This window comes from Numenius arquata, chromosome 3 (assembly GCF_964106895.1).
Source record: "Numenius arquata chromosome 3, bNumArq3.hap1.1, whole genome shotgun sequence".
NCBI lineage: Eukaryota > Metazoa > Chordata > Aves > Charadriiformes > Scolopacidae > Numenius > Numenius arquata.
The window spans coordinates 28,007,566-28,025,907 of NC_133578.1; the positions used below are offsets into that span (position 1 = coordinate 28,007,566).

The 18,342-nt window shown below is 40.7% G+C and overlaps 1 protein-coding gene across 2 annotated transcripts in view; it reads right to left on the reverse strand.

Annotated features, from left to right (window-relative positions):
* The window catches only part of PIKFYVE (phosphoinositide kinase, FYVE-type zinc finger containing), a 60,420-nt gene extending 44,569 nt beyond the window's left edge, over positions 1-15,851 (reverse strand). Inside the window, exons 1-6 of one of the 2 annotated variants that reach the window (XM_074146016.1) lie at positions 15,680-15,851; positions 13,962-14,114; positions 8,200-8,318; positions 5,278-5,449; positions 4,340-4,547; positions 1,795-1,884 (exon numbers count right to left, since the gene is read on the reverse strand). In XM_074146016.1, coding sequence (XP_074002117.1) covers positions 1,795-1,884; positions 4,340-4,547; positions 5,278-5,449; positions 8,200-8,318; positions 13,962-14,114; positions 15,680-15,851 — 914 coding nt within the window. The remainder of the gene's footprint in view (positions 1-1,794; positions 1,885-4,339; positions 4,548-5,277; positions 5,450-8,199; positions 8,319-13,961; positions 14,115-15,679) is intronic. The other variant, XM_074146017.1, reaches the window with a different exon arrangement.
* Positions 15,852-18,342: the final 2,491 nt, after the last annotated feature.

Below are 18,342 nucleotides of genomic sequence, written 5' to 3' on the forward strand. Positions count from 1 at the left end.
GCCACCTACCCCATAAGCAGCAGGGATTTTTAATTCATGTACAAGCACATTAAGCAAGAGTTAGAACAGTCAGATTTCATATCTGTGTCTTCATTGTCACCACTTATACCTGGGACTTGATGGTATTTATCTTTTCTAAAAACAGAGGAGGAGATTTGCAATGAAAATCCCTATCCTCTAGAAGAATCTGTAAAGGAGAAGTCCGAATTCCTTCACTTGCAACATTTGACTGTTGTGCTGGTTTTTCCCCCATAAATGACCAGTCTGAGAAAAAAAAAAAAAAAAACAAATACATATCCCCCACTCACAGGGAAAACACATAATACTAAGTAACTTCTGCTACCTGCATCTAAATGCACTCAATCTGCATCTTTTTTGCTTCATCTCATCTAGAAAGAGGTATGGTCAAGCTTGCTTCAAAGAAACATCTATGGCTGCTTTGAGAAGATCTGAAGACTAGCATCACTTAGCCCAAAGCCAGTATCTTTGTTTCCACAGGTTCAGAATTTTGACAGAGATAGGTTATACTTCATTGTTACTTCTCGAATGAGAGTCCAGACAGGTAAGTACTATGGTGAGTCCATGCATAGCCAGAGTGTTAAATTTTAACTTGAATGAGCGGTTTGGGCCTGCCAGGTCCAGCTTACAACCCTCCTACTACTGCGTGTATGAGGAAACAGCAAAGGCCTTTTAAAATAGACAACATCAATTCAAACAGGAAGCAGGAGAGCATCCTCAAGGTTTCAGTCCTTTCTTGACGTCATTGCAGTTTTTTAGCATTGAACTTTTAACTCTGGACTGCTTGCCATGTTTTCCCAGAATTGATTTTTGGTACTAGTTTATTCATCAGTATTTTACTCCCCCTAGGTGAGATCTTCAGTTCTCAGCTGTACAGTGTCCATGGCACCCTAACTGTCCCCATCCCACAGAAGCTGAAGATTCCAAGCAGTCCATTCCCTGAAAGCCACACCCAGCATCCTTCTCAGCTGTGTTCCCCAGCCTGCACTGGTCCTGCCAGATCCCTCCAAATCGCTAAACATTCTGTATTCCTGTTACACCAGTGCAAAGAAGTCTCTCAATGTGTCCTGACTCCAACAATGAAATTTGGACTATCTTTGCTCTGTTCCTCATACCTTTGCTTCACCTTTATTACCCCAATTTAACCATAGTGGAAGTATGTAACCAGAACAATAGCAGAAGCACTGTGAGGTGGAAATTACTTGTTCTTCTAATACCAGCCTATTTAGTGGGATTAATCTCAAGCATTCACAATTTATACTAAAGCTCTCATGAACATTTCCAAGTTCATTCCAGCACTCTTGCATAAAGATCTATGATGGGATTTTAACCTAAGGAAGCCTGGTAACTTAGACAAGTAACTTAATACTTAATGGAAGAGCAGAGAGAGCAGATTGGGGGAGGAACACAAAACAAATAAACAAAAACTACACCTCTGCTCCTCTATGACCTCAGTCTTTGCCTCCCATTACCAAGTCTCTGTCACTTCCTTTCTTTAGCTTCCTCAGAACTCTACCTTTCTTAACCACTTCTTCTCCTTGCCGTCCTCTTCACCACCACCACCTCTATTTGACTGACTCAGCAGCAAACTACAGGTTCCTCAGAAGTAGTACATAAATGGTCTTTCCTTCCCATCACATATGGGTAATGGGGTGCCCCATTTTAGACATGAAACAGCATGCTCAGTAAAAACAAGCCTCAAAACACAGGCTTTACAGTGAAGAGTGCGCTAGGAGTACATCCAGAACAGAAAATACTCAGATATTATTAGTTTACCTGTTCCTAGCTGGCGACTTCCCTGCATCCTCCTGGACAGACCCAAGGCGTGCAGACAATGTGGTAGTTGAAGAGTCTGGGCGAATCAAACTGCAAGGAAAAGGAGGATGTTAGAGATGTTTGAGAGATTTGCCACATGCAGGAGTGTCGAAACAGCTGGAATTAAAATACAGTTAATGTTACCTCTTTCACACCCATGATTGTTAAATCAATGAGGGAATAGGGAAACCTTTCCCCATCTGTAGGCCAATGATATCTGGAGGACAGTCTTCTTCCTTCAGACTCAACTCTTGGACAATACAGCCTCTTCCTATTTCTCGTATTATCCTGCCTTCTTGCAGTCTTCCCCTATATCCCTTTCTTCTACCTCCAAAGCATGGAATAGCAGCCTGTAAGGAAGGAGGATGTATAGGCATTGCCCCCATCTCCCTAGCACATCATATTTGCAATCCAAGCAATGCTATCTACAGCTACTGCTAGACAGCTTATACCAAGATAGCCTGACAACCTTCTGCAATTATTTAACCTGATGACCATCACCTTTGCCCTTCCTTTCCTTCCACCCCAGGAAGAAGCAGAGCAGGTGTTCATACACCATCAATATAAATTCCTACTGATGAAACTGTATGAGATATAAGCCACTACACTCTGACACAGCTGTACCAGCTGTGCTCTGGAATGCAGATGTTACTAACACGATAAATGCTTTTCATGAGAAAATGTACACAATACAACTTTGCCTCAGTAGCTGTAGTTGCACAGAGTACACCACTCCTTCACTTTTAAAGGATACAGCCCTTCAGGTTAGTTAAAGCAGAAGCCCATGCCTCTATGTTCCAGCTGCTCAAAGAGCAGAGCAACATCAGACAACTAAGCAGAGTTTAACTCCCCTAAATGTTTTTCTTACTGCTTTGCAGCATATGACAGCATGAGAGGCAAGAGCATTATCTCAGATACATTATTTTGGGAAGGGACTCAACTCCCAAGTCTTTCTCTGAAACAAACTACTACACACACAGAAGTCACAGATTATAAAAAACACTTTGCTTCCATTATGAAGCTGTGAGTTGTCACTTTCCACTGTGGTGCCATTTAAGTTACAACATCTTGAGTTCAAACCTCCAAAGGTCAATCAGGAACTTAACAAATACAGTATTTTAAAAAGCACTGCAGCCCACTGCAAAGTTTTACATTTTAAGAGCAACAAGCACTGAAGAATATTTCAATCCTCCTAAAGCAACAATAAATTTCCTAATCCCAATCCCTATCACTCTCCCTTTCACACACAAAAGCAGCCCATGTTTACTCAGTATCTCCCAACAGCACAAGTGTTCTTGTATAGAAAGAGCTATCAACCTTTCAAGAACAGGCAGTATTTTCTTGAGTGCTACAAGCCGCCCAAAATAAAGATTATTTGTAGATACTTTCTTTACATGTTCATGCCTACAAGCTGTTGAATTGCCATAATAAAGATACTAATAACACATCAGAAGACAGAACTAATGATACCTTCTATTATTTTGTACACCTGAAGAGAAGCATTCTGAGTACACATACTTATTCCCTAATTCATTATTTGGTAGTATTTATCCCAAGCATTGCAACATTACTGCTTTAAATGACCATGACATTAAACCACAAGTACTTTATTTAGGCCTAAAGCTGATTATTTAATTGCTTCTATATGAGCACCGTACTCTGAAAAGCAACATGCAAAGCAAGCGTCAGGGCATTTTCTGAAGACAGTCGTTTTTGTGGGTTAATACTATCAGAATCACTAGAAGAGATCTGCTGAGAGGCACACGCCACAAACACTAACCCTTAGTTAAAGAAAGGCTCCGACTCAAGACCTTCTCAGTAGTTTCACACCTGCCTGTTCTTCTTCTTTTAGAGGAATGAGAACAAACACCACATCTGATTATTTCTTCCTTCTCCCACATTAAATTAAATCAAGGTTTTCCGAAATCAACTTGCATACCACTTAAGTACAGTGCTCTCTTATTCCTCTTGCCAAAATAAAGATCTTCTCATTTGAGAGCAATAAGAAGAAATATACTTTGAAAGGAGATCAGAGAACCTTTACAGCTGGCCTTTCAATCCCACTTCAGTTGAAACAGGTGGTTACTTCCACCATTTTTCTTTTGTCTACACGGACAGCATCTCTTAATATTCTCTTGCCCAATCCAAAACCTGGCAGGTAAAGTGTCAGTGTTAGATCAACTTGCTTCCCAAATGCTTGTGACTATAAGGGAAGGTTTTTGGTTTCGCCTTTTTAAACTCTGAAGCTAAAAGCCTGCTCTGTCACTGGCATAGAATCACAGATTAAATAGATTAAAGGAAGAACTGCAAATAACTTCAAACTCCACTTCAAAAGTTTCCACATTTCAACTTGAAGAGTATTAGAAGAAAGCACAGGATTAGATTGTTTTTACAGGAGATATACTTCCAGTTTTCCTAAACGGAAATCATTAGCTTTTGTCTAGGTAAGTGTCAGCCTGAGAACACAGTTAAGATTCCAGACCTCAGTATGAAGCCATTTACTTACCTTTGCCAGGTTAGATCCTCCTCCAGAAAGATGTTGCGGCTGGCTTTACGGCTCCCAACTGGTGTGCGTGGCTCGCCAGGATCCAGCACTGATACAGAACATGCAGAATCTGACAGAGCACTTAAGTCTTCTCCAATGGAGTTACTGTCCGTGGAGTGTGCGTAGCTTAAGGCTATTTTGCGGCAGTAAGTGCAGGCTCGGAGATCCCCTATGGAAAGAGGAACCAGAGAGTTTAAGTGAACGGGAACAAATAGTACTCTGTTCCTCCAGGATCAGAGGTGTGTAGTGGTGGGAAAAGAAGGATTTCCTGTTTCAAAACCTCTTTGCATGTTTAACTCTAGTCCTCATATTCTCTTAAAGAGCAAAACCCCAGATAATTATACACTCAGGGAATTTCTCCAAGTCAAGTGATGCACACCACATGATCGGTAAGAGAGAGGCAGGTTGCGGGGGAAGGGAGAGAGAGCACATGTGCACACTGAAATCATGGTACAACAATAGCCAGTCAGATATGACATACCAGCTGAAGCCTGGAAATCATTACCTCCATCAGGAGATATCTAGAGTTTGGTAACTGATATTTGAAAGAGTTGCCCCTCACCCTCACTTAGAACATGTGGCTCATTACATTTTAAAACTACCATCACTAAGATCAGCTTTTACTTGAGCACACTTTTTGTAGTGAACATCATTGTTAAATAGTGGCCATATTTTATCATCATGGACGTAGTCTAAGTAAAAATAAGCAGGCATGGCATAACACAGGACTGCGCATGAAGAAAACAGTAGAATTAGGTCCCGTGATTCTTTTTGCTTATTTCTCAGCCCACTAAAGACCAGTACAGCACTCTCTAGCAGATGCCAGAATCTAAAATGCAGTAGTCCAAACAGAGCTGAGCATACAGAGAACGTTCTGTTTCTCAACACATAAACCCTACCTGTGTAGCCCATGAATTTTCCAGGGATTTCCTGATTGCAGCATCGACTACAGAAGATCTGCCCACAAAGTCGACAGTGGTGCCTCCGCCGGAAGGTGGTGAATTTCTCACTGCAGTCATAGCATTCTTTGCACTGGCTGTCAGGCATCCAGTACTGCTTCAAGTCACTGTCCTATAAGGGAAGGCAGCAGAGAAAAAACTTTTTTTTGTTGGTTTTTTTGTAAATAAAAAAGCATGTTTAGATTCATGATTGCTTTGTAGACTGTGTCCATGAAAAGAACAATTTCATATATTCATATGTGTGTGCGTGTGCACGCACATTCTTGTGTATAAGCACCCACATGCAAAGAAAGGATTTTTGTGGTTTTATAGGGAGCCAGAAGGCTGAGAGAGTTCTTAACTGTGAGGATAAGTCTAGTAAGCCTTTGTATTCTTGATCCAAGGTGGAAACAAAGCAGATTACAGCTCATGATAGCTTTTGATAGAGGTCAAGAAGAAACAAACATAAAGTACCTTTATATAAGGGGCTCTTCCCTCTCATTTGCCCCAGCACATGACAGGCCCTCAACTAACACAGCTTAAAAAACAACAAAACACAAAACCAACAAAACCCACACATTAGTCAAACCTGTTACCCAGGGGTAAATCAAGTTATCAGGAATTATCAGTGCAGAAAGATCATTTCAACAGCTAATACTGGGATGTACTTTGAAAGAATTATAGATACATGTTTTGTTATATGATCAAATTCTTCAAAACCTCAGTTAACAGTTGTAAAATCCTGTGTCCCAGAATGATGTTGTTTCAAAACTCCAGGTTAACTGCTATGTGAAGACAACTGTGGAATACACATTCAGCAGATAACAACATATACTGATTTACAGCATGGGTGCAGCCACAGGAATTTCTGTCATTTTTAAGGCTTGAAAACAAGGAGTTAAACCTTCCATTTGGTGTTGTAGCTATAAACAAAACAATATAAACAAAACAAGACAAATCTCTCAATTATGATTCTGAGCACACCAGCTACAGTTACCAAGGATGGAGACAACTGCTAATGGTCACATGACAGCTCTGACTGTGAAACACTCTTTGCTAGAGTTCAGTTCTGGCAATAAGCCTTTGTAGAGGGACTGAATACTTTTGGTTTTTCTTAGGAAGAGAAAGTTCTGCAAGAATTTTCTCAAAACAACCCAAGAAGAGAATAACCACAGACAAGAAAGATGATCCATACTCTGATTTTCACATAACCAAAAAAAGCATATCCTGAATTGGGGTTTATTTTTGGATGTTCACAAAGTGAAGTCAGACGTACCTGCTACACTGATTTTGAGACCAAAACAGCTATTATCAACAAGACAACAATTTCAGGCTGTCCTCACCCAAGAAAACTCATACAGAAAGAGGCTGAAGACTGATCAAGGAAGCCTGGTGTTCAAGAGAGTCTAGAAATTTTTATGATGAACACAAAGCTTCAAGCAGGGAAAGATGCAGTGAAGAGCTTTGCCAAGGAACTCCTGCAGAGCTGCAGGGAATGTTGATTAACAGTTTTTGCTGCAGCTTTGTTTGATAATCAAGTCTCTGGTTCTGCCACATAGCGAGTGGCTGTTCCAAGCAGCAGTGCCTCTGCCCTACTTGCACATGATTGGGTGTTTAGAAACCCAGCCAATACTGGTGACACCTTCCAGCTCTCTGCCTTGCCCAAGCCAGAGCCAACACTCATGACAAGAACAGCCTACAAGGACAGGTTCAGAACAGAAGTCTCTGTTAGCAGTAGAGGTTCAATAGAGAAGCACCTTCCAGGATCTGACACATGCTTTCTACAACAGTGTAGTGGTCTTCTGCAGAGACAGGCCAAGCCCACAGTAGGAAGAAATTGTTGCCTGGAGTGACTCAAGTGAGACATAGCTACAGTCAAGGGCAGTGATGCATTACCATTTGTACAGAAGTCAGCATGCTAACAACATACCGCTTTCAGAGAAAGATCTAGACATTCATTTACTGCTGCATCCTGTCCGTTTGAGCACTTCTCCTATAACTTCAAAGATGTCTGAAAATCTCCAGGGCCTTCAGAAGCTGCCACAAACTGAAATATTAGTAGGGGCCACACTCAATACCCTGCTTACTTCAGTGAAAGGCTTTTGTTTCACCCTCAAAAATATCACCCTTTCTACCAAAGCAAAGTTACTCTTACAAGCAGAATAGCACTGGAAGATAAATGAGTTTACTCAAAGTCTACCTGTAAAAGCTTCCAAGCCAAAGCCTTTTTCATCTTTGTTCAGTTTAATTAAGTGTACTTTTGCCTGTTCATGTCTTGCTCCCAGACACAGCTATTTATATCATCCCTTATAAATAGTTGTGGCTTCTTTTCTCAACTAGATCCTCCTCTTAAAGGCACAGTCCAACTCAGCAGAGGGAGGTGAAACCAGCAAGTCAGTAGAAACTGCCAGACCCTTATCCAGCTGAATCAAAATTAACAGGACAAGCCTTTCAAGCAAATATTATTGACCAATATTTACCACAGTAAGCAGCAGATTTAATTCATCCTCAGAATTCTCATTACTATTTGTGAAAGCCAATGTGTTTTACCTGCCCACAGCCTTCAAGTGGAAAAAACATCAGGTAATACTAGATTAAGTAATACAGAAGTGGGAAGGAGTCTAAAGTGAGAGCATGTGGTCCAAGTTCAAGAAGCTGAGCAACTGCAATGTTTCACTCCCGCATGACAGATGTTTGACATGTCAAAAGTCAGCATGAACTTGAATCGTTTCCCCTGCACTCACACAATGATTTTTGAGTTTATTCACTCAACTTTCAAACACCTGAAAAAATCCCTGTGATGTACCTAAAAATGAAGCTCAGAGAAGCCCAGTAAACAGTTCAGTTTCTAGATAGTTTGGCCTACAAATCCCTCAGAAGTACCTGGCTCTTCCCCTCCATGATTTCTTTGAGGCGCTTTAAAACGGTGCTGAGGCTTCTTAACTGAACTGCTGTTCGAGGATCATGACCTCCAAGAGGTGGTTCTACTTTCCTTCGATTGTCTGGAAGGCAAGGGAGAGTAGTATTCATTTCTTCCATGATACATCAACATTCACATCACAACACAAAACCCCAATAGAAGGAGAAATATTCACATAGGTATGCACTTCACAAAGTTACAGTGTGTATCACTTTGTGCCCTTGCACTCTTCTCCCCCAAAAGGAGCTTCTGATGCAGATAGCTTGCTTTGACTGACATTTTAAATAACGTCCTCTGCATTTACAAGAACCGATTTGAGAGAATGAAAACAACCTTTAAAGAAGTGAGGTTATTTTCAACCTCCTATATGAGCCTTGTAAATGTATCTTTTAGAAAGCAGTGGGGTCTCATTTTGGAATGCCCTCTAGGATATTAATACTTACAAAATAATTGCAACAATATTCACATTCATTCTAGGACCAGTAGAAGTCAATGCCTTAACCTGAATTTATTTATAAATTACTACAGCAAGTCTCATGACTCAATTGCTCAGATTCTATTAAAAACAGTAACTCAGAATATAATGCATCCAGAAGTTCACATTTTTGAGGTTGCTTTGTTTTGTTATTTTTTAAGAAAAAAGCCACATTGTTGAGAACTTGCACAGTCATTCTTGATTAACTATAGCAACGAGACTCCCAAATAAGCCAGTAACACAGTTAATTTCTTTCCTATAAAATGCTATAAAAGCATCGCTGTACAAGTTACAAATAGGACCCTTCTCTCCAGAAAGGCCTGCAAACACAGTGCTGTATTTACCTGAACATTTAAACGTTTTCAGAGTCACTTCTCTACATCAAAACCTTTTCTGAATAGTTTAAGGTTTCTTACCAGCTTCGCTGTGCTCCATCTGACTAGCATTCTATTTTGATTCCCTCTAGTACAGGGAGGACAGACATGGCTGCTTTCTGTTTACTGCTTTAGATACCACTGATGTCAGCGGGAACGCTGACAGCGCTAGCAGAGGCATGTTAACTGTTGCCATGCAGTAACAACTAAGCTATTCCTTTGTGTGCAGGAGATCAAAACTCTTTGAGTCATGTGATTAAAACTGTGGTATTCCATACCTCCTCTTCAGGTTCTTAGTATATATTTTTAGTTAAATCAGCCCACATATAGCTGCTTAATGACCTATGTACAACAAAGAATCTGCAGCAGGAGATGATTTTAAAGAGCTTCTAGAGTACTTAAACGCAGTTCCGTGGCTAGCCACTTGGAATTTATTGTTTTTAAAAAAATCAAACAAATATACTTTTGGACAGTACCAAGTTGAATATTTTAGGGTAATTGAAGGGACATTAATATTTCAAGAAAACATTGATAATACCATAGAAACCTTTGGCTCCTCCTTACTTCTATCACAAGGTCTATGCTGCATTTTCTTCCTGGGCTTTCCTGCTGTAACTTTTGAATTCAAGAGTATCTTCTTTCCAGGAATGTTGCTTCCAATTAAAAAAAAAATATTATCAGGCCTCCTGTCTAACTAGCTACAAATCTTGTCAGCCAACTGACTCCTAAAGTAAGAACATCCACAGCACTGAGGAAGTGGCGCAGGTAACTCCACACTGGTTCTCTTTTTAGTTGAATGCCCTTTTCTGTGTTACATAAAATAATATCAGATGTCACCTACATTAGAAAAAGCATGCCATCAGCAGTAGGAGCACATGGCTAACCTGTTATACTACAGAAGCTGATCAATTATCAGATTAAAATTGACTCTTTCCTTTTCAATCATGTGATTTCTCCCTTTCTGAGGAAAACACTGTAGCAACAATGTAAGAAGTTATCATTTCTGCAATACAGGGGACACTGCCTAAATCATCACCTTTATAAAAAGATTTGCATGTATCAGTTTTAGGTTAACTCTTACTCCTGATCCAAATTCCATTACTATAAATACCACAGCCATTTTTTAAGTTAATGCACACACGATTTACAGATGTCTGTTTTCAGCACTGTAAATCCTTATTTCACCATTAAATCTGCAAAATTCACATTCCTTTCCACAAACACAGAACTGTAAGAGTATTTTTCTTGCTTTGCCCACATCATCCCAACTGCCATCAGTTCCACTTCTGAAGAGACTTCATATCTTCTTTTGATTTGAGCCGAAGAGGGTTGACCACACTAACACGTATAAGTAGTGGTAAGCTTTTTTAGTGCTTCTAAAGCAGCAAACTCAGTATATGTTACTTAAAAACAAGCCAACCAACAAAACAAAAGAAACCCTACAACCCCCTCCCAGAAAAACACCATCCCCCCCCCCCAAAAAAAAAACAAACAAAAAAGGACACATATACCCACAGCCACAACTGAAGTCTCACACAAGAATTTAGGTTTTTAAAATAAAATAAAACATCATTTAAGTGTTGTTTAATCTATTATGACAACCAGATCAGCTCCACAAACTTTTGCTTCTCATTGTCCAACCAGCACAAAACCAAAGTGAAGACAGCTTCCTCATGGTTTTGATATACAGAGTCCTTAAACTTTCTCAGTCCACAACTCCACCATATCTTTATCCATTTATTCTTCTTCCCTAGCGAAACACTCATACAAGACAGTCATTTTTCACTTGATATCATTTTGCATTGAAGAAAAGCCAGTTGCATTTCAGCCCTTCAGTATAACACACCAACATGAGTGTGGAGAACATCTTTTCAGGACTATCAATTTATGCAACAACTGTGTTTTTCCGATCCATTCCCTTGCCATCTGCATGTTCACTGAACAAAACCTCAATATACCAAAGGAAGCCCATTTAGATTTTCAATTTGACTTATTTCCAACCTATTTATCCTTCTTAAGCTAAAAATTAACTCCTAAAGCTAGAAAAAAACAATCCTCATATTTCAAACCTTCATCCTTCCTATATGTATTCATGGCTGCTGATCCTTTGCAAAATCTATACAACCTTTGAAATACTGTATGTTTTTCTCCTCTTTTTCCTACTCTTCCCACCTGAATTGTGATCACTGGGAAAGAAGCCGCAATACCATTCCAGCTATGATTACCTACTCGGTACACTTTCTGAGTTCAGGCTACAGAAAGATTTGCTCAGTAAGTCATGCAGTTATTCTGCATCCTCAGTTACTGAATCTCTGAAATACATCTTTCCAGAGTGACTTTCATGACCCTATGTATTTTGGCATTCATTTTACAGTGAATGACAAGTAAAAACACTACAAGAACTACTTTTTTGTAACTTAACTGCTACTTTCAGTTTACAGGAAGAGAGCTGACCATACACTAACACAAGAGGTACAACAGAGAGGTTCACAGTTTCAACAATAAACAAATACCCCCACCAGGGATACCACAGTTTTGCTAATACAGATCAACATTAATTGCTTTCTAGTTATTCACTGCCAAAGCATAAAATTTCATATTCAAGTTCATGCTCACAGTTTAAACATTGCATCTTCCTCAAGTCACTGCCATACAAAGTTCTGACATGAAAAGTGTGAAAGCTATCCTTAACTTCATTTTACAACATGCATTTTCATTTGCCAAAACCCTTTTCAATAGAAAAGATGCTCTGGTAATAAGTCATATTCTTTATAATTCCCATAACCACCACATGCTTTCCTCAGGCTTTCTTCCCCCTCACGTGATCATTAGCCTTTCCTTACTCCTACTAAGCTCCTTTGCCATTCCCTATTACTGCCAGTCTGCTACAATCGTCCAACACTAACAGCATTATCCTGCATGACAGGGTAAGAAGCTCGAAGTGCTTTTACTACCAATGCTCCCTCTCCAATTGGTCAGCATTTCTAGTTCTCCTTAAACTGGATTTGCAAGCTGTGACATTATCTCAGTACAAGACTATTTTAGTTCAACCCAGCACCTTGAAAGAACTCAGCTGAAGCACGCACAGACCCATGTCTGAGTTTTGGAGAACGAAGATGCAAATATTTTTCCCCTCTTCAACTACAGGGAGATGACCAGAAAAATTCCCCTGAAACCTCCTCACCAATCCAGTACACTTCAACTTGCATTACACAGAGTTCACGTTTGTTACAGCACTGAGGTTATTTGGGTGAAAATACTCAATAGCGAGTCAGACCACTCAGCATCCAATATCACGGAAATCTCTTGAAAAAAGCCAGAAATTCCTGCTTGGTGTAACTTTACTTCTCTCCAGGCTGATTCATCTTTACTGTGAGGGTGGCGAGACACTGGAACAGGTTGCCCAGAGAAGTTGTGGATGCCCCATCCCTGGAAGTGTTCAAGACCAGGCTGGACGGGGCTTTGAGCAACCTGGTCTAGTCTGGGGTGTCCCTGGCCATGGCAGGGGAGTTGGAACTCGATGATCTTTAAGGTGCCTTCCAACTCTAACCATTCTACGATTCTATGATCATCACGTATTTCTAAGCATACTTTCATCCAAGCCCAGGGACGCGAATGGAGGTCCTGAAAAGGAGTTGGAACAATGCAGCAACAGCTCCTCCCCAACACCTTAGACTAAGTCTCATCTCCCTGGCTGCCTAGTCCAGTGGAAGTCAAACAGCAAGATTATTTCTGCCTCCTGAGTAGCAAACAACCTACCTCACCTAAAGGTTTTTAACCTGTAAACCCCAGATAATTTCCAAGTGATTTACAAGACATAACTAAGAATGAAGTAAATTGGCAAATCAGCCAAGAACACACTGCTGTACTTGGGGCATCTGAGAAAAAGCTTTAAAAAACAAACAAAAAACCCCAACCCTTAAGTGGTTTGTTGTGACAGGTACAACTGAATAACACAAACAGTACTAGGGGGCAAGGAGGAAGATAATGGATGTCTTTAAGATAGCATGCAAATGACTTGAGGGATGAAAATCCTCGTTATCTATATTGGACTTTTGCCTTGTTACCAAGACTAGACACCTTTCTATAAGTCACATACACATTAACAACATTTAAGATCTGATTTGTTTGCACTAGGTATTGTACTCTTGGAAATACGGTCTTGCACAGGACTTTTACCCAGCTTAGCAGTTTACTCACGGCTTTCACAAATGGCCAACAGCAACCAGGCAGATCTCAAGAGAGACCCCTGCAATCTACTTACTAGCTCTTCCAGATCTTCATAGAGCCATTACACAGCTGCACCTTTGAAATCCCATTCAATTCCCATCTGAGCTAAAAAAGGTTCAGTATGGCATCTGGCAATAGTTCCAAGGTTAGGAATAAAAAAGGGTTAGACAAAAGTTCCTATTCAATTCCCCTCAGAACAACTACAAGCAAACACCTGCATAAATAACTCCAAGACACAAACATCAACCCCATTCAGACTGAGCTCTGAAGTTATAGTTCACATGTGACTGTTAAGAAACTGAAGTCTCTCAAGACAAAGCAGATGTTTTCAAGATCAAGATTCAAGTGACTTTAAGACGTTGGCTGTGTTTTGGCAGCCTCTTCTGTTCCAGACTGTTTTGTAACTGAAAAAGCAGAATCCCAACAAGAGTATCTTGCTGGATCACTAAGAAAGGTGGAGGGAACATGCTTCTGAGGTTAAAGTGCAACCTCACCAACAGAAGCAGTGTAGCCTGATACCAAATTCTCCTATTAATCTAGCCAGTCAACGAACCTTTGTTCACCTCCTTCCACTTCACTCTAAAGCATCCCAGACTGGTTACAAGATTCAAAAAGCTGAATACAACATACAAAAAGCTGAAATTACCCAGAGTTGTAGAAGATCTTCTTTGCAGCTCGCCAGTCAGTTGTTTTTTGTAAGGAACCGGTGACCTCAGTGACTGAGCCCGGGAGGGATGCTGAGGACTGGACCAGCCACCACTCAATGCTTGTGGATCACTCTGTCCTGCCTCTGCTCTCTCTGCTGGGGATGAAAGCCTGGCATCATCTAGAGTTGACAAAAAGCAAGAAACCAACTGTTCAGACATGATAAAGAACAACAGTAGTGCATGCAGAACTAAGGGTAAAAAAACCTGACATAAATAGCTCATTTGGATCATAATTATGCATAACAAAATACGTGAAATTTTTGTCTGAAAAGTACCATACAAAACATGGAAACATGTCAGTATGTAGAACCTGTCTGTCAAGGCTCAGGCTATTTCCTAACTATCCCTAATGTGAAAAGTGTCTAAATAAACAAACCAATAAGCATAAATAATTCTTGCTATATGGAATAGCTACATTTGATTATCAGCTTCTGCCCTGAAAAGAGTTTTTCAGTTATGTTAGAAGCCAGCACTGAAGTCACATTAAAGTTACCACAGCATTTAATAAACCACCCTTTTCCGTGATGAGGATCAAATATAGAGAGGTTCCCAATGATTCCAGCAACATGCCCATTTTATGTGCTCTTTCAAGGTTGTTTTCGCATTCTTTCAACACAGTACTTTGCTGACTTAGCTACATTTGTCAGACAAACAAGTGAAGCCAGTATTGACCACATCTTATGCTACTTTCAATAAATTAATAATGACAGGTGATATTCTACTACGCAAACTAATAGCAGTCATACCAAGTAATTATTTTTCATTCTGCTTAATAAGAGTCAAAACAGATCAGTTTGTTTACGCAAAAAGCAAAAGCCCAAACACTGCAGAAGTATGCTTAACAGAGCTGGATAAGGCACAGACTAAACAAAAGCAGCTGACCGGTTTGCCATCTCCAGCAAGGAGATAGACAGTTTTTGTACAAAACCAAGGCGCATTTATTCACCACTCTTTGCAGTATATTCCTTTGAAACAAAAGAGGGAGAAAAACCTCACATAGTTCTTTAAGAGCTTGCCTACTAAGAATATGTTTCACAATACATGTAGCACAAAGGCCAAAATCAAGTAGTACTTTTTAATATCCAAAACTTTCACAACACTTCAGACCTCTTGATAGGGAACACCTAAGCCACACAAATTAAGGGTGGATTTCTTGTAAACACAATGATTTATTGCAGCTCAGCTATCAGCCAACTGAAGGTACAAGATGCACAGAAAGGTGAGGAGGGGAGGAAGTCCAGAGTAAGAATATGCATTGGGAGGACTGGCACACATTTTGTTTATATAGGCTGACAGAGGCGTTACTCCTGCTTTCAGCCCCAAAAACTTCTTACAGGCAAAGGAAACCCACATGCCCAACTAAGAACCTACACAATACTATTTGCTAACTGGCTTGTCTCTGACCTTCATGGGCAGCCACAGATTTTTAGCTGCAAGATGCTGGCTATCTTCTCCCACAGAAATGCTCTACTATGTCACACAAAAGCAAGATGCAACACCCCTTACAAAAAAACTGACTCACCATCCATTTGTCCAGCCATCTGACATTATGCTGTTATATTCGGAGGTGTTTTTACAAGTTTATGTGGCAGCAGAGGGCATCAATAAAACAGACAGCACACATAATCCAAACACACACATTCCTCCAAGCACTTACCTTTGCTGAAACGGAAGAGATTTACAAAAGAGCTGTAGGCTGATTTAAAAGGAGGCTCATCCTGGTCAGGAGTCAGGGGTTTGAAGTGAGTGAGATGAGATGGACTACTAGGAGAATGAGGTAGTTCACTGGTAGCGTCCAGTGTCGGAGACCTTTTGTCATCTGCGGCCATTTCACATGCCCTGGAAAGAGTTGAGCATCATGCATTACACACAGGGTGGTGAAACAGAACATCTTCAGTCAACTGAGGGGGAGGTGTCTTGTTAGATGCTAGAAGGGGAACATTCACCCTACCTACCACAGACATCTGCTATTAGCACACGTCAAGAGTGTCAGAGTTAGGAGCCCATGTCCCCTGCCTAGTCATTGGCAAGAGGCCAGCATCTCTCCACAGACAGCAATTCAGAGCTTGTAGTTAAACATCCAGAGCAATCAAAGTAAGTAAACAGCCACTACACTGCCTGACTACACACTCCAGTTGCTGTTTTATGGGAACTTGAAATTTTCAAATGGAGACTCTACATGTGAATCACAAGTTTTAACCTCAGCTCAAGAGAAGAGCTGTCAATGCTGTGACTTCTGCAGCCCTTGTAACAAGGAAATTGAAGACAGGCACACCTGAGCAAGCACAAGACTTACTCGTTGTTTGGCCAGGTTAACTTCAGAATGGGAAATAGAACAAACTGCAAACTAAAGCAGGACTGAAAGATTAAGTTTGGTGGCACACTGCTTCCTTCCCCTCTGTGCTACAATACAGGACCTTGTGCAAGTTACCAGGGAAGTAACTCAAACTCTGGTTTATTTGTTGTCATATCTAACACTTCCAAATTTCCTTGTTTTCAAAAGTAGCTACATTAAGGGAAAACAAACAAAAAAACCCAAACCACATTCTATATTAGGGGAAGTCATACTCGTTAAGCCTACTTGCTGTGTACCAAACCCTTCATACGGCCAAGAGTCATGCTCTCCCACAGCCCATATCCTTTAACCTCAGTACACACCTGATGTCTTCCACTCCACCTCACTAAGTCTGCACTTCTAGCCTGTTAGGCTACCTTCATCTTTGTTTAAGCAAGACTTAGTGAAATGTTTGACAGAGCAGGAACATGGGGAGTAGACGGAACCTCCAAGTGACAGCTGACTTTTACCTGTGCCAAGGATCAAAACCCTGTATGAGTACTTCCTGCTTAGCAGCTGATACATGCTACTTTATGAGATACCAGTTTCCACAACTGCTCCTTTAGAATCTACAGGCATGTTTTGCCATCTAGAACATTTTCTTCCACATTCTAAGAAGCCACACTAAAAATCTATGCAGTCCAGAGAAAAGCCACGCAGTTGACAAGTGACACTGGCAGTGCTGACAAGCTGCATGCAGCTCATGTGGCAAGGTTTGACCACTCCTACAACAAATGCACAAAAGATGGTATCTGCGAGTAAATCATATGACTTCTCAGTGGACTTTTGCTTGTTGTTTCGTATAAGTAAGCACCTTTAGCTCAGAGCTTCTCCTGATATTCACATATCCTTAAGAAAGAAAACAAAGAGACATCATTCACAAAGTTTCAAGAGAAACTTTGGCCACATTTTTTACATAAGGTTGAGTCTTTAGTCTGGAATGCTTCTGCATCCCTTTCCCCTGTAAGTCATGGTATTTTCTGCTGTTGTGCATTTCAGCGATATTATTCCAACAACGGATGATTTGAACATTCTTAAACACCAGAGTTCATGAAAAATGCCTTCAAGGGGACACCTTTAGGTGAGTTTGGAATTGTTTTTTCAATACTTAAGGCAACTGATAACTTGCTTTTTAGATGTTGAACGTACTACAGGGCTGTGCTCTCACACACGCTACCGCATTAAAAATGCTGTTAGGAAGTCAACCAGAAGTTTTACAGGAAGCTATGTTCATTTCTCAGCAACTGGCCATAGCCCAGCAAGACAAAAAACCAAGGAAGTCTCTGAACTTGCATACCTCATATATGTGATTCTGAAGAAATAAACTTTAGCTTCAAGGGACAAACAAATATACAGTAATTGCTTCTGTGACAGCGGTAATAGTCTAATTAAAACAGACTGAAGAAATGAGCACTGTACCTAGCATTACCTCCAGAAACGCCTATGCTGCGCAACACACTTGCTATGGAGTGTATCACCCTTTCTTAAAGTGCTGTAGTTCTCCCACTAAAAGGAAAATACGCTCTCTCCCCTGCCCAGGAAACAGGGAAATAGTCACTTACTTGTGCGTTGTGGAAAATCAGAAAGCAACAGGTGAACATATCAGTCAAGACGCACAAAACCAGACTACATCCTCCTCAGGATCCTTACCTAGCAGCCACAAGGGATATAACTAGAGCCACTTTAGGCTGCCACACCTTCAGCAATCACCAACTCACCACCGACAAAACACAGAGCGCAAGTACGGGTGTGAACCTCCACACACGTTCAGCAGCTGCATACAGAATTACATCCTGCACCCCACAAAACATCCAAAACTGCTCAGTGCCATTAGATGGATGTCACTCACAGGCACTTGTCTAACACACCCCAGGTGTTAAAACCTGAACGCTCATAACAAACATAACTGCTCCACACACAGAGACACACACTTCACGTCCAACTTCTGCACCAGAGCCGGGCAGGCCGCTCTACTTTCCCTTCTG